The 17,210-nt window shown below is 44.4% G+C and overlaps 1 protein-coding gene across 1 annotated transcript in view; it reads right to left on the bottom strand.

Annotated features, from left to right (window-relative positions):
- The window catches only part of NFE2L3 (NFE2 like bZIP transcription factor 3), a 43,352-nt gene extending 27,367 nt beyond the window's left edge, over positions 1-15,985 (bottom strand). Inside the window, exon 1 of the mRNA XM_073677879.1 lies at positions 15,156-15,985. Coding sequence (XP_073533980.1) covers positions 15,156-15,692 — 537 coding nt within the window. The 5' untranslated portion in view covers positions 15,693-15,985. The remainder of the gene's footprint in view (positions 1-15,155) is intronic.
- Positions 15,986-17,210: the final 1,225 nt, after the last annotated feature.

Below are 17,210 nucleotides of genomic sequence, written 5' to 3'. Positions count from 1 at the left end.
CCCTTCAGGTAAAGTAAATGTCATAAGAGATTTGTCTCGGCTGGTATCTTCCTTGCAGAAAGACTATGAGGGAAAACTGACAATATTTTTAATAGGTTGTTTCCAAACTAATTACTCAATTTTAGTCTATACATGCCGGATTTTGATAAGGCACATCAGAGAGATTCCGAAGAGGGGAATAGAAACACAAAATGTATGGCCTTGTACCCCACCCAATATACAACATGGCAATCACTAATGGACACATGACACAGAACATTTTAATATGAATCCGGACCACCTCATCAGGGTATGTGCACACATTCAGTATTTGCAGCAGAAAAATGTGCTGCAAATACTGATGTGTTGGCGGAAAAAACACTGCGAAAAATATGCGCGTTTTTGACAGATTTTTTAACTTGCGTGTTTTCCTATGCACTGGAATGGGTGAAAAACGCTGAAAGAACTGATATGCTGCAGATTTGAAACTGCCTGAAATCTATAAGGAAACAAATATGGAACACACATAAGACTACAGAAATCTCATTCACTTTACTGGTAGGAGGAAATGCTTAAAGTTTTTGTGACAAAACTGTGAGGAAAAAAACAAAACAAAAATGCAGTAAATACTTAACCCTTAACACAAGCCATAAACCAAACATACCCCCTAAATAAAGATATAAACCTCAAATCAGACCTCCTATATACAGAACCAAAACACTCCCAAAACATAGGGAGACGTCAAATTCCCCAGTAAACAGGGACCTTACCATCTTTTCCAGGAGTCTCTTGAACATTCCTGGAGTTGGCAAGTACAAGTATGCTGTTAGATAAGCAGTGGCCCAAATACGCTCATATTGCAACACCAAGAAGGAACAGTGGAAACATGGAAATCACAGGATGGATAGACGTGTTACTCATATGCTAATGATGAAAAAATAGAAACAGAATTTTTAACACATCGATTTATTCAAAAGTAAGTGTCAGCGCCACATGCAGAAATCCCAGCACGTACACACCTGGCCTGCTATCAATGAGGAAATTAATGGTTGGGCAGTATGTTCTCCCTGAGTTTTCTTGGGTTTCCTCCCATATTCTATAGACATACTGATAGGGAACTTAAATTGTGAGCCCCATTGGGGACAGCGCTGTGGAATATGATGGCGCTATATAAGCAAAGCATAATAATAATAATGGTTATCTGAGGAACTTTCTGCTACAATGAATGAACTTGGGCAAATCATCAAGATCCTCTGCTGACAGATTATTTTTGCAGTTACCGACCAATGACACCCCAGATACTTAATAAATTGATAAATCTTGAAAATTTTGTTTCCATTTTCCCATCATTTGCATAGCATTAACATGCCTATCAATTTTGTGATTTCTATAATTCCACAACTTTTCTTTGTTGCTTGCCATTTCAATAATGAAGAGCGTATGTTCAAGGGGATATATAAAAATAGAGAGACAGAGAGAGAAAGAGATCGATTACCAGTTTACATCCTTTGAGCACAAAAGTCTGCTGGTTTCTTGTCTGTTTCTTCTAAGGCATAGGACCAGCTGCGATGGCCTCCCCAATAAATCATAGCCCGCCAGTAGCACTGACCATACCAAGCCCAGTAGGATAACACCTCACGTATCTATACAGAAGATGGGGTTCGAATGGAGACACAGATATCTGGTGTCATGCTTAGTAGGGTCTCGGACCCTCTAACGTAGGGTGTGGTAAGCTCCTATCTCGTATTGCCACATCAACTATTGAGAGAGGTTGTGGTGGTCAGATCCCACACCGCTCCTGCTGTATCCCGCTGTGTTACATTATGTCTAGGAAGTGAAACTCATTTGTACCTGAAAATAAGTGAGAACCACACCTCGCCTTATCTATAGCGCGAGAAAAGCTGGAATACAGGGAGCTGTACCAGAATAATGGTGACCTATATTATCATCTGGATAGAAATAGCAACAAATGGATCACATGTGTCAGAACAAATACAACAACGATATGAGATATTCAAAATTGTATAAAACTCTGTTCACGTCATAAAGAGGTTCTGCAGCTGCTACGTAAGGCACGTTTATCCTATGGGCCCATGTAGACGAGCCAACCATGTAGACAACCTGTCAATCGAGGTTGTGACCTGGACTCTATGAGCACAGAACGATCGTTAATATGATATAGAATAGAATATTGACAGCACATGGCCTGTATACACAGGACGATAGTCTGCCAAGAAAGATGATTTTAATGTCGGCAAGAACGCTGCAATCATCTGTCGAGCGAGGGTTTTCCTCGTTCATCAGATGACTGTGGGCACGTTTACAGGAGCGCTTTTTCCTGATTATCAGCTCGTCTAAATGAACCTTCTCTGCTGCAGAACCACAGGATATATAGCCCAGCAGCTGCAGAACCTCTCGGAGAAAAGAAATCAGACACAGATTAATATTTTGTTGCTTATATGGCACGGATGTTATCCAAAATTGTAATCAGAGCCGCTTATTTCCGCATTGGAAGATGAGCGGAGCTGACGACGTTATGTCTACAGACACCCCGTGACGTGTGCGCAAATGACAGATATCTGTAGATGTGAAGTCATTGCCACTCCTCCTGATGCTTACATCTTCTATCAGGGGGAGAGTCAGCAGGGGGCTTGCTGTCCTAAATCATGAATTTGGGAGAGACACCTAAACAAGACCGGTATCTCAGGTGTATGGCACCATTTCTTGTGGCTGGTAACTCCATAACATTACATGATGACCATTCAAATACATACTGTACATGTACTGCACAGATGAACAGGGAAGCAGTTCTGGCTCATAAAAAAGGGTCACAGAAGAAGGACCGTTCTATAAAGTCCATATACCTTATGGACGGGTTGTCCTCACAAGACCTCTCTACACTGCAGTGTCCTATACTTTCTACTCTCCAGGTGTGGAGCACAATCTGCAGCGTCTACTAACCCTAAATACTTTACATTATTATTTGCATTTCCTCCAGACACTTATAGAGTCGTTATGCCCGAGGGCTGACTAACTGGATTCTGATGTTCTGACTGTACGTGTCAGAGGAATGAAGCCTAAACTAATTTACTAAAACTGGGCTTCAAAAATACAAAAGAAAGAAAATTCTAGTAAAAACGCAACCAGCTTTTCAGCAGTTTATAAATGTTAGTATCTAGAGATCCATAAAAAATAGTATTTAGTTAATATTAATATATGGTAGGATCCAGCTAACTAAGGCTGCAGTACACTGCCTAATAATCATGAACGAGCTTTTTTAAGAATACTTGTTTCCCGATAATAGTGCAGTGTAAACAGGCTGTCGAAGGTGCAAAGCGCTAAAAAGAAAAATCATCATTCTCGGCAGCACATCGTTCTCTGTAAACAGGACACATGCTGCCGAGAACAGTGACAGTAAATGCACACAGAACGATCTATTTTACAATTGTTCTGTGTGCATCGGAAGGGCAGTCGCCCTGTATATACAAGCTATTAAATAGCCCCCAACGTGCAATTATGTAGCCACTCTACGGTCGGCGGCAGGTCAGGTCGTCTACACCAGGGTTCCCCAACTCCAGTCCTCAAGGCCCACCAACAGATCAGGTTTTCAGGATTTCCTTACTATTACACAGGTGATGGGATTATTGCCTGTGCAGGTGATGGAATTATCACCTGTGTGATACTAACGAAATCCAGATGTTGGCCACTACTTTTTTATTGATCATTTTCTGATCGGTGGTGGTGCAACCGGAAGTTCTTAGTTGTTGCCGGAAAACAGCAGCTCCGGCCACTGCAGGGATGACAGAACCGCTGTGTTCCGACAGCATCCGAGAACTTTCAGCTGCCAGTAACAGCTGATCGCAGTGGGTCGCACCCCCTTCCCCATCAGATAGTGATGATCAATAAAAAAAGTAGTGGCCAAGAACCATATTCTACACAAAATTTCCTTTTAATTTTTTGTTTTCCTTCCAGAGGCAATTTGGAACCCTATAATGAGAGATGCAAAAGAGGATAGGTGATTTTTACACCCCACAGCACTCTTAAGCTCCCACGCACTATAGGTAGCTAGTGCTGAGCCATTGTTTGGCTGAAAACTATCTCGCCCAGCTCTCCCCATACATAGCAGCGTGCACTAATCTCTTACGTTTTTCGCAAAAGAATCGCCCATGGAACTCAATGGGTTTTTTCAAAAAAACAATGCCAAACGTTAAATAGGGAACTGTTTTAGACCTTATAATATTTTTTAATTGTGGATATAAAGAACAGATGTCATATGGATTGAAAAAATGAACACAGATGGCAGATATAAAAAACAGACATACAGAAAACCATACATGAGAAAATAATGTTTTATACGCTGGTCTGAACTTGGTCTAAGCCAGAGAGCTCCATCCGATGCCATTACTATCGCTCTTATGTTGGATCTGGCAGAGTGTTGTGGATTCCATCATCTCCATTATACACAGAAGCGATACCACAGATGTGAACGAAGCCATACACCCTTAGTATTAAATACTAAAGAGTCCATTCAGAGTCCCTGCACACAGGATGGCGGCCTCCGCTGTGGTCAGAGAGGTTAGAAAGTGCTCTTAGTGCATATAAATAAAACAATGGGATCTGTACTGGTACGGAAGAATGACAGACCACCTGAAAAGAAGACGTTCGCTTTTCCTATGCATGCCATGTGAGATGTTGTTTCCTAAGGCAAAACATAACATTTCCTTCCAGGAAATCTGCCTTTGTGGCGTAACGTCTGTATCACTGAAATATGTAGAAAGGAATCACTAAGAAATGGTAATTATTTGTCGGAGTACACAAAAAGCTCAAAGTGTCACTATAATGGAACAGGACCCATGTACAAAAACAAAGTGGTGTCTGCAATGTGTGACTGGTCTTCAAGGTGTTTTTGCTGTGTTCTGCTGGTCGGAGCAGTCGGTGACAGCTAGAAGTCCTATTACCGCACTGATGTGTAATGTATAATGCCGCTGCGCTGGAAGTGAATGAGTGGAGTCTTACGGTAACGTCAGGTTTATCGTTTCCCCGGTAGGGTCTCCTTCATGGAACAATACTTTGGATTGCTACCGAATAATAATATAGATCAATATGAGACAAATCTTCTGGGACACGCCATTTTCATCAGTCCTATGTACACGATCAATATACCTACTGTAAAATGCAAATGGCTTTATAGGAAAGAGCTATTAACAACAACTATGTATGAAGACATATGGAGCTTTCCAGGACTTTCAAAGGAACCGAGACACAGATTTGCATCAACTCCCTAAATAAAACCAGGCGATGATCAGATCATTATGTCTGTGCACCGCACTTCACAAACCTGCTAATAGTATACAATATATGCAAGTTATACACCCCAGACACATATCACCAACGCAAAGGAAAAACAAGTCACACAAGTAACCACATTCCAAGTCTCCAGAGATCAATGGCCCCGAGCTCCATCACATCCAAAAGCATAAAGCAACAATGAACAGATCACTTTTAATCATGCAGGTAGCAATATATACATACTGTATGTATATATTATACTGTATATGTATATATACTGTATATATATATGTTACCAGCTGTGCAGATTTTCAAATCCGCAGTATGTTAATTCTTTGTGCAGATTTTAAAGCCTTGCAATATACGGGGTGAGGTTCACAACAAAATCCGCATTTAACACGTGCAGATTTTGATGCAGAAGCACAGCGGATATGCAGTAGAAAATTTGCATCCAATGGCTGGGTGCTCTAAAGCAGGGTTCCCCAACTCCAGTCCTCAAGGCCCACCAACAGGTCATGTTTTCAGGATTTCCTTAGTATTGCACAGGTGATGGAATTATTGCCTGTGCAGGTGATGCAATTATCACCTGTGTAATACTAAGGAAATCCTGAAAACATGACCTGTTGGTGGGCCTTGAGGACTGGAGTTGGGGAACCCTGCTCTAAAGGACAGAAATGTCCAAGAAGGATGGGAGATTTCGCTAAATGAAATTCTCACTGCACAGTCAGTAACAATCCGGAAAAGAAGGAAGAATTGGACGCAGTTAAAGAGACCAGGATGGATAAACATAGAACTTAAACAATTGCTAAAAAGGAAAAAATAAATGTATATCAAGTGGAAAGAGGGGGGCATATCTAAAGAAGAATATAATGCTGTCTGCAGGGAATGCAGTGCATAGAAGAGCTAAAGCCAGTAATGAAATGAGGCTTGCAAGGGAGACCAAAAGCAATGAAAAGGATTTTGGGGTTATGTCAAAAGCAAAAGAAAAGCTATAGGATTTCTAGAGGATGAAAATGGAAAGTGGTCAAAAATTATGTTGAGAAGGCCGAACTTTTAAATTCCTATTTTGCATCTGTGTTCTCTAAGAAAGCAAATGTAACATTAACTGATCTTCACTGTGCTATCGAAGGAAGAAAAGAATCCACACTATCTAGAAGGCTGTGTGCCCACTATGCGTTTTTTAAGCATTTCCGCAGTGGCAATTCCGCTGCAGAAATGCTTAAAAAACGCATGGTAGAAGGAATGCAATGCTCCCCAATGATAATCCGCATGTGCTGTGCAAATTTCCGCTGCGGATTATCATTGCGGAAAAATCTGCATCACTACCAATTATTTTGCGTAATTGCGGCGTTTTCGCCTCCATTGACTTGCATTGAATCGCTTATTATCCGCACAACTACATGTGCGGTCTCCATAGCGATGCCTCCTGGCTTCCCGGCGGCTCGCGATGGTCTAAAAGGACCTTCCATGACGTCATTTAGTCATGCGACAGGTCACGCGACCGCTGACGTCGGTGGTCGCATGACCTGTCACATGACTAAATGACGTCATGAAAGGTCCTTTTAGACCACCGCAAGCCGCCCAACACACCGGACGCACAGGAGGAGACCGGGGACCATTGGAAGTTGAGTATAAGGTTTATTTTTTTACCATTCTTTTACTAGAACTTGGTCACACTATATAAATCCATGCCGGTTGCATGGATTTATATAGTGTGACCAAGTTGTCAAGCACTTTCCAAGTGATGCTAAAATCGTTTGGAAAGCGCTTTACAACCCCCATGCGAAATAACATGTGAAGAACGCTTCACTTACGCTTGTCCCTGGCAGGAAAAAAGCATGTAAAATCCGCATGCATTTTTGCTGCCAGGGAGATGCAGAAACGCTCAGGAAAAATCCGGAGCATTTCTGCATCGTGGGCACATAGCCTAAACAGAGCAATGGTGAGGGAACACTTAGCTAATTTAAATGAATTTAAATCTACTGGTCCAAATTAATTACATCCTAGGGTACTGAAAGAGATAGCAGAGGAAATTGCAGAACCACTAGCCAGAATCTTTCAAAAATCCAGGAGATCAGAAGTCCCAGAATATTGGAGAAGCTCAAATGCTGTCCCTATCTTCAAAAAAGGAAAGATGGAGCAAGAAAACTACAGGCCAGTGAGCCTTACTTCTATACCAGGAAAGATCTTTGACAAATTATTAAACAGCATGTATGTAAGTACTTGGATAAGAATACAGTAATTAACCAGAGTCAGCATGGGTTTGTAGCAAAGAAGTCATGCCAGACTAATCTAATTTCCTTCTATGATGGAATCACTAACTGGGTGGATCAGGGAAATGCGGTAGATATGGTATATCTCGACTTCAGCAAAGCATCTGATAGAGTATCTCATACTATTCTTATTGAAAAAATGACCAAGTATGGAATTGACAAGGCTAGGGTTAGGTGGAGTCATATCTGGCTCAGTGATCATACTCAAAGAGTGGTAATAAATGGTTGTACATCCAATTGGAAGAGTATTTCAAGTGAGATACCACAAGGCTCTGTCCTGGCCCCAGTGTTGTCCAACATTTTTATAAATGATCTAGATAAGGGAACTGAAAGTAAACTAATCAAATTTGCAGATGATGCAAAGCTAGGAGGGATAGCTAACACTAGAGAAGACAGAGAAAGGATTCAGAAGGATGCAGATAAGCTTGAACAATAGGCAGTGACTAATAGAATGGTATTTAACAGGTAGAAATGCAAGGTCCTACATCTGGGCAAGAAAAACGAAAATTACATCTACAGAATGGGAGAAATAGAGCTAAGCAACAGCATGTGTGGAAAAGACTTGGGTATACTAATAGATCACAGACCGCACATGAGTCAACAGTGTGATGCAGCAGCAAAAAAGGCAAACACAGTTCTGGGATGTATCAAGAGAATGATAAGAATCTAGATCACGTGAAGTAATTATCCCCCGGCCTCCACTCCTCCTAGGTCAGGCCTCATCTGGAATACTGTATCCAGTTCTGGGAACCACATTTTAAAAAAGACACTGAAAAACTGGAGCAAGTTCAGTGAAGAGCTACCGGGATAGTGAGTGGACTGCAAACTATGTCCTACGGGGAACGGTTAAATGAGCTGGGAATGTTTAGCTTGCAAAAAAGAAGGCTAAGAGGAGACTTAATAGCTGTCTACAAATATCACAGTAAATAATGTCACAGTATAGAGGGATGATCCTTATTCTCATTTGCAAATGGAAACATGAGAAGCAATGGAATGAAACTGAAAGGGAGAAGATACAGATTGGATATTAGAAAAAAACTTTTTGACAGTGAGGTGATCAATGAGTGGAACAGGAGGCCACGAGAGGTGGCGAGTTCTCCTTCAATGGAAGTTGAAGCCAGAGGCTGGACACACATCTGTCTGAGATGGTTTAGTGAATCCTGCATTGAGCAGGGGGTTGGACAAGATGACCCTGCTGGTCCCTTCCAACTCTACCTTTCTATGATTCTATGATATGGCGCAAAGGGACCTTTTTGGCTCTAAGGTCCAGATGCAACTGCATCCCCTGCACCCACTATAGTTACATAGTTACGCTCTTGTCAGGCTGCATGGAGCAGTAGGCTTCAGAGACAACTGTATAATAGGCGAGTATAGAGATTGCCTGCACATTGCCTGCCTTGGCCACATTATTCATGATTTTGGAAAACCCCTTTCTGAGTGCTTTCAAATGTTATCTGTGTGGTCTCCACTAAAGAGCTCTTTTGATTGTGTATCCATAAATGAACAGATAATACAGCGATGCACAAGTTGTTATAGTTCATGAAGAGGTATAAATCTAAGGGAGCAACTAGTGTTACCACAATGGAGGAAGCAAATGAAAGAACGCTTGCCCTTCAACTCAGGTTGGGAGTATTATGGATGTATCCCTAGAAATATATCCGAGCTTTTCCCTGCTGGGAATGGGGTTCAGTGCGTCGATGCTGGGCAATGTTTTCACCTTTGAGGCTATGTGCACATGTTGAGTATTTGCAGTATATTTTTCTGCACCAAATCCCAGAGTTCTGGCAGGAAAATAAAATAAGAATGTCTGACGCGCTTTTATGTGCATTTTTACTTGTGGTTTTTTTTCCCATTCATTTGAACGGATGAAAAATGCAGCAAGAATTGCCATGCTGCAGGTCTTAAAAAAAAAAAAAACACTGATGGTTAAAATATGTAAAGAAAAAAAAGCCGCATGTGATTTCAGAACTCTCATGCATTCAGCAGTCACTGTGAACTGCTGTGTTTTTTTTACCCTTGAAAAATATTTTAAAAAAAACACAGCAAAAACGCAACATGTGAACAAGCTTACTGCCCATAAATACAATTTGGGATTTTTTCATTTCACAAATCAGTGACTTATTTAATTTACTAGATCTGAAAGCAGATGACAGATGTGGCGTAACTTTCACTATTATAAACTTTACAAACTAGAAGAGAAACTACATGTCCTTCTGTGGAATCACAGGAGCCAATCATAGCAGATACTTCTGTTTGCATGGATTTATACAGTGTGACCTAGTTGTCAAGCAGTTTCCAAGTGATGCTATCGCCTGGAAAGTGCTTGTCAGTCAACATGCGGAAACACATGCGTTAACGCATGTGGATACGCATGTGAATCCGCATGTATTCTGCAGGAAAAACGCATGCACAATCTGCATGCGTTTTTTCTGCCAGGGAGATGCAGAAATGCTGCAGAAATTTTCTGCTTCATTTCTGCATCGTGGGCACATAGCCTCACAGTACCAGAGAATGCAGTGGCCCTATGGAGTAGTCTGAACAGTGCCAGATCGCACATCTCCTGCAGAAAACTCAGTGTCCTATGCAACCTGCAGTACAAGCCCATGAGCATGGAGAGCAGAGGGCACGTTACATTGTTACAGTGGCAACCACACTCCTCTTTCCATTTTTACGACTTGATGTGGAGCAAGGCTCTGTTCACACCTGCCCTACGAGCCTCGTTGGGGACTGATCACACTATTCTTGCTATCAAACAGCTGTAACCACAACAGAGATCACTATATTGTGTTTGCCGACATGATCTGGATTTGACTTATGGCAGATCCAGAACACGGTGTTATGGTTTCCATTATTGATAGAAGCCACATTGCACGTGTGAACAGAAGCAGAACCGCGTTCTGCTCACAGCAAATTCACACAAAAATATAAGAAAATTGTCCAATTTTCATCCACAAAAAAAGGATGATTTTTCATCGATATGTCAATCCGTGTGCAAGCAATTTTTATACATGAGCGGTTATTAAAATGCACAAGACCAAATAAAGATTGCAATGTATCCGTAAAAATCGGATGCTATATTGATGATTCATACGGCATCCTATTATTTTGCGCACCCACGGACTTGAATAGGCGTGTCTCAGCCAAAATATGAAGAAGACTAGTGCATGCTGGGATTTTTTTTTCATGCCTATGTTCGCACCATGAAAAAAAACTGAAGCGGTCATCTGAACAAACCTACTGAATAAGATCGGTCCAAGAACAGACATTTTATTTCACGGACAACACTAAGACTGAAAATACAATACAAACATAGGCGGCAACCAGAAAAAAACTCCTTGGCCCTGCAGCATCCTTGCAGTTTTCTAAATCCTTTCCTTTGATCAGGGAAGAAGAATGGGTATTTATTTATGAAGAAAATCCTTAATACATTGCTGCTCCACAGTTTAATGTGATCCACCTAATGTGGATGTTTATAGGGGTTGTCTGGTCTAAAGTGATCAGTCTGCAGTCACTGTGTGACTGCAGACTTATGAATCCCCCCAGTGCACACGCACTGCGCGCTGTGAGGATTCGCTGGTTTCAGACCCAGGACCGGAGAGTATGTATGAGTTATAGATACCCCTAGCCATTCAGCGCTGCCTCGCTCCATACACCTGATAAGAAAAAAAAAAAAGTTTCTCCACCTTCTCCTATCAGCCCCCGGGTGGCACTGACCCAGACGTGCATTGCAGACTTTGATCCGACACTCAGATCAATAGCAGACATGTCTCTAAAATTTTGCACGGACCACTCGAAAAAAAATCTGACATATGATCAGCCCCATAGACTGTGATAGGTACGAGTGCTATGAGTGATATACTAACGTGTGAATGAGCCCTAAGCCGGTCAGGGGGACCCGTGGCCAGAGCATGACCTCTTTATATATTTCTATGAAGATGTCACACTCAGTTCAGGAAAACTGCGGCCAGTCCGTGCATTGCGGTCCGTGATCAGATCGATACCGAAGGACGTCTGCATGAGCCCTAAGGCTGATATTATCTGTCTGGAAACCCCCTTTAAGCCCAGGATGAGCAATTCTATAAGTCTTTTCCAGGAAAGCCCTGTTAAGCACTGCAACATATCCAATTATCAGGCAGAAAAGGGAGTTTAAGTGACAAATGCCTATGCTGTGATGCAGCCATACTGCCTATAGGAGGGGTCTCAGGTATACGAAGTAATGCCACCAAAATAGCCCATTACAGCTTGTCTGGACGTTTCCCGTTTGTTTAGACTCGCTGTTGCTAATGTGGGGGAAACACTTGCACATCAATCCTCTGGATCTGTTTGTCGCCCTCCTTTTGAGGCATTAAAGGGGTTGCCCAATAATAGCCAAAATTTGGCCCCAGGCAGGTAATGCTCTACATTAATACAATAATTTGTGTTTACTACATGTGTTAATAAAGGAATTTTCTTACTTCTTTACAATTTTGAACTTGTGTGGCCATCTTTTTGTTTCTCTGCTTCACAGAGGAACAATCCCCCCTTTCCTTTATTAATACAATAAGCATTACTTACCTGTGCAGACCCCTGCCCCTCCGCCAGTCTATGATCTATATGATCACTGACCACAGCGGTCACATGGCTAAGGAAGCCAGAGATTGGCTGCAGTGGTCATGTAAATGATGAAAGGGTCGCCACCATCTTCAGTACCAGCAGAAAGTATTCATGGGGTAAGTAATGCTTATTTCTAAATTTCATAACAATCCTCACACGCTTCTTACTTTTGAAAAAAAAATGTGGAAAACCCTGTAGGCATGCAGCCATATTAGGGGTGCATAAGATAGCACCCATGTAAGTATACGGGGCTATACTGCACCCCTTTATGCCTCTGTGAAAACTAAATGGTGGCCTTTTCCACTTAGAGGTGTTTTGACCTACATGCCAGGTATATGGGAAAGAATAGGGCACTACATGAAGGAAGAATAGGGCACTATATGGAGGAAGAATAAAGCACTATATGGGGAATAGGGCAGTACATGAAGGAAGAATAGGGCACTATATGGAGGAAGAATAGGGCACTACATGGAGGAAGAATAGGGCACTACATGGAGGAAGAATAGGGCACTACATGGAGGAAGAATAGAGCATTATATGGAGGAAGAATAGGGCTCTAAATGGAGGAAGAATAGGGCACTATATGGAGGAAGAATAGGGCACTACATGAAGGAAGAATAGGGCACTACATGAAGGAAGAATAGGGCACTATATGGAGGAAGAATAGGGCACTATATGGAGGAAGAATAGGGCACTACATGGAGGAAGAATAGGGCACTACATGAAGGAAGAATAGAGCATTATATGGAGGAAGAATAGGGCTCTAAATGGAGGAAGAATAGGGCACTATATGGAGGAAGAATAGGGCACTACATGAAGGAAGAATAGGGCACTACATGAAGGAAGAATAGGGCACTATATGGAGGAAGAATAGGGCACTATATGGAGGAAGAATAGAGCACTATATGGAGGAAGAATAGGGCACTATATGAGGGAACCGCACACAGTGCCTTCAGCTCTGGGCACAACCACAGGGACTCTGTGTGCCCAATACAGACACTATATGGGCGACTCTTAGAACATGTCAGCCCATGACACTTTTGAAAGTTTATTAGTCATGAGAGAGGTGTGTTCTAAAAACAAAGACATTTGTAAAATATCCATATTAAAGTAAACGCTACGTCCACCTGGAAACAAATAATAAAAAAATACAGCATTGGACAGTTAAAAAACTGTCTACCGTTTTGTTTATACAGCTTCTATGCAAACAATGAACCTCCATGGTAACAGACTGCAAACGATCCCTATGTAGTCTGATCCTGCAGTCATATTCCCTTCTATCTGTCCACTACTTCTGGGTAACCTATTAAATGTACATCAGCACAAAGTCAAGAAAAAATAGAATAAAGTAAAAGTCCAACATTCACCGCCCCACACCTCATAGCGATGTATGAGGCTGCCGAGATTGGGTCAGGAGACCCGTGGCCAGACATAGTGGTCTATCTCAGAGCGTGAAAGTCAGACATGTGAAGGCTGCGCTGAATGTCTTTACAGGAGATGCAGACACCAAAAACAATTGGACATTAATTAAAACCAATGAAAAGGGCTCGGTTTATAGTCTCCTGTATATAGGGGCCTCCTGACTCTAGCCCGGCACATGTGTTCTCGGTGATATAATTCACTGGCAGAGGAGCCTCATAGAGAACACAGGGGCGCTCGGTTGTACCTGCATAAGGAGGAACTGTCAAAAGTTCAGCCGAAAGCGATCTATCATGTATGGTGGGATTAAGGTCGGAATAACCCTTTAAAGGACCTGAAATATGGGCCTTATATATATATGGTAATTTTTATGGTCTTTATAAGAGGGCGGAGCTCACTGGCTAATAATGAAAAGCAGCCTTCAGACACGCCCCTAGAGAATCCTGTTAGCACCACCCCCTTGGTAAAGACCATACAAATTAGTGCTGAATAAAAAAGCCCCCTAGTCCTGTGAGGCAGATTTAAAAAAAAAACAACCCCACCTCAAAAAAAGAAATCACAACATAAGAAAAAAAAAACGAAATAATAATGGGAGCAACATTAATAAAATAAGAGCATGAATTGGCCCCGTCTGATCTGTTGGAGGGAGCGGAGAATGCCCGTGGTGACGCCTCCCATGGATTTGGGAAAACATCAGCACCGGCCTATAACCCTACTGTAACACATCGGCACCGGCCTATAACCCTGCTGTAACACATCGGCACCGGCCTATAACCCTGCTCTTATCACATCGGCACCAGCCTATAACCCTGCGGTAACACATCGGCACCGGCCTATAACCCTGCTCTATCACATCGGCACCAGCCTATAACCCTGCTGTGATGTACTGCTGAGAGGACACAGGGTACACAGCTCTGAATGTTTAGGATGTTTTTGTCTAAAGCACCTGTCCCCACTAGATGAGACACAGGGGATGGAGCAGACCCATATCCCTCCCCCAATAATGGAGGCCAGCCTCCTTCTCTTCTACAATAAGCCTAGGAGATTTCCTATGATAAACCTAAGATTTGTTAAAGTTTGAGAAGTGATGCAACTCCCTGAAAGACTGATCCGTCTCTTCCCATGAAGATCCCCACCCAGGGCGGCAGAGGTGGCACCTGCACAGCCACAGTGTGCCAACCCACAGGCCTGGAAACCAGCACTTATTATTATTATGGTCCTGGATCAACAGCTGAATACAAAGGGAGTGTGTGCGAGGAGGCGGATGATGGTGAGGGATGATGGGGGTTGTGCTCCTGCCATATATGAGGAGCAGATCTGGGCAGGGCGTGGTGCTCCTCACACATGATGCCTCCATATTTGTTCTGTACCTAAATAAACAGCCTGATGCCAGGGGCAGAGGGGATCAGCTGGTCACTACAGAGGGGGCTGCCTGCCCCCCGCAACTGGGGCACACAACTCCCATCATTACATGTCACCCATGGAGAACACATTACATGACCTTGTACAGACGGCACATCGCGCCTACAGTGCAACTGTCACACAAGTCATGCGACAAATATGAGTCTATCTGGTGCCCCAGTGATTGCTGCCATTAGTTACCTCTTTGGTATAGTCTCCGGGGGTGGAGGTGGCACCGGTGCCAATGTGTGGCTGTGAGGGGCTGGCATGGCCCGGCTGGAGGCGGCTGCTCCCGGCAGGTGGCTGGCTCGGGCCTTCGCTGTGGCTCGGGGTGTCGGTGCCGCTGCCCTCCTCATTGGTCTCCTCATTGGTGCCCGTGGTGAGCAGGGCACCGGCCGGGCCAGTCTCCGCATTGTCCGCGGGCGGCACCGTGTGCAGCAGCCAGGCGCTGAGCTCCGTCCTGGGCACCCGTGTGTCCCCCAGCGCCCTCACCTCGTCCAGCAGCCGCCTGGCAGTGAAGAAGGAGTCCAGGTCTGGGCTCTTGGGGTGCAGGCTGGAGCCCCCCCAAGTGTCCCTCAGGCTGTGGAAGGGGATCTGCGAGTAGGCAGAGCTGGTGCCCAGGATGATCTCCCTGATGGGCGGCAGGTAGGAGTCCAGGTCCACCCGCACCCCGGCCAGGCTCAGCAGGATGGCGAACTGCAGCAGACCTTCTGTCATATACTTCTTCAGATCCTTCATTGTATCCCTGCCGGGCCGAGGACGAGCAAACTTCCCAGCAACCTCCGGTCCCGCTCAGTCTGCTGCCAGGGGCCGTGGGCAGAGGATGCAGGCAGCGGGCATAACCGGGCGGGCAGCGGGGAGCAGCCGGGGGATCCCTGCACCGGGGGAAGACAAAGAGCTCGCCGGCTGCTCCGCCAGACACAAAGGCATCAGTGCTCACAGCCAGCGACAATGCCGGGCATGGCTGCACTCCCACAGGCGGGCAGGCCGGCAGGGCGGTGGGCAGAGCCGCGGGGAGGAGCTGAGGAGAGGAGGTGGTGAGCAGGAAGGTGTGAACTGCACCCTGAGCCATGTACTGCCAGCACACCACGTGCTGCCACCATCATCCCCAGCAGGTCTGCCTAATACTCCCATCTTCCCCAGCAGGGTATGTCCTCACTACTCCCATCATCCACAGCAGGGTAGGTCCTCACTACTCCCATCATCCACAGCAGGGTAGGTCCTCACTACTCCCTTCATCCACAGCAGGGTAGGTCCTCACTACTCCCGTCATCCACAGCAGGGTAGGTCCTCACTACTCCCATCATCCACAGCAGCATATGTTCTCACTACTCCCATCATCTACAGCAGGGTATGTTCTCACTACTTCCTTCATCTACAGCAGGGTATGTTCTCACTACTTCCTTCATCTACAGCAGGGTATGTTCTCACTACTTCCTTCATCCACAGCAGGTCTGCTCCCACTACTCCCATCATCCACAGCAGGGTAGGTCCTCACTACTCCCATCATCCACAGCAGCGTATGTTCTCACTACTCCCTTCATCTACAGCAGGGTATGTTCTGACTACTTCCTTCATCCACAGCAGGGTATGTTCTCACTACTCCCATCATCCCCAGCAGGTCTGCCCTCGCTACTCCCATCATCCACAGCAGGTCTGCTCCCACTACTCCCATCATCCACAGCAGGGTAGGTCCTCACTACTCCCATCATCCACAGCAGCGTATGTTCTCACTACTCCCTTCATCTACAGCAGGGTATGTTCTCACTACTTCCTTCATCCACAGCAGGGTATGTTCTCACTACTTCCTTCATCCACAGCAGGGTATGTTCTCACTACTCCCATCATCCCCAGCAGGTCTGCCCTCGCTACTCCCATCATCCACAACAGGTCTGCTCCCACTACTCCCATCATCCACACCAGGGTAAGTCCTCACTACTCCCATCATCCCCAGCAGGTCTGCCCTCGCTATTCCCATCATCCCCAGCAGGTCTTGCTCCCACTACTCCCATCATCCTCGGGAGGGTAAGTCCTCACTACTCCCATCATCCCCAGCAGGTCTGACCTCACTACTCCCATCACCCCCAGCAGGTGCACTCAATTTACTAATTATGTGACTTCTGGAGGCAATTGGTCACCCAGGTTTGTATTTAAGGGTATCAGGCTACAGAGGGCTGAATACAAATGCACATACCAATTTTCAGATTTATATTATAAAAATATTTATGAAATCATGTATCATTTCCTTTACACGTC

This window comes from Phyllobates terribilis, unplaced genomic scaffold, assembly GCF_046119375.1.
Source record: "Phyllobates terribilis strain yellow unplaced genomic scaffold, ASM4611937v1 Scaffold_4__5_contigs__length_816908805, whole genome shotgun sequence".
NCBI lineage: Eukaryota > Metazoa > Chordata > Amphibia > Anura > Dendrobatidae > Phyllobates > Phyllobates terribilis.
Note: the sequence above shows the minus strand (reverse complement) of the source record. Positions and strands in the feature narration are given on the sequence as shown.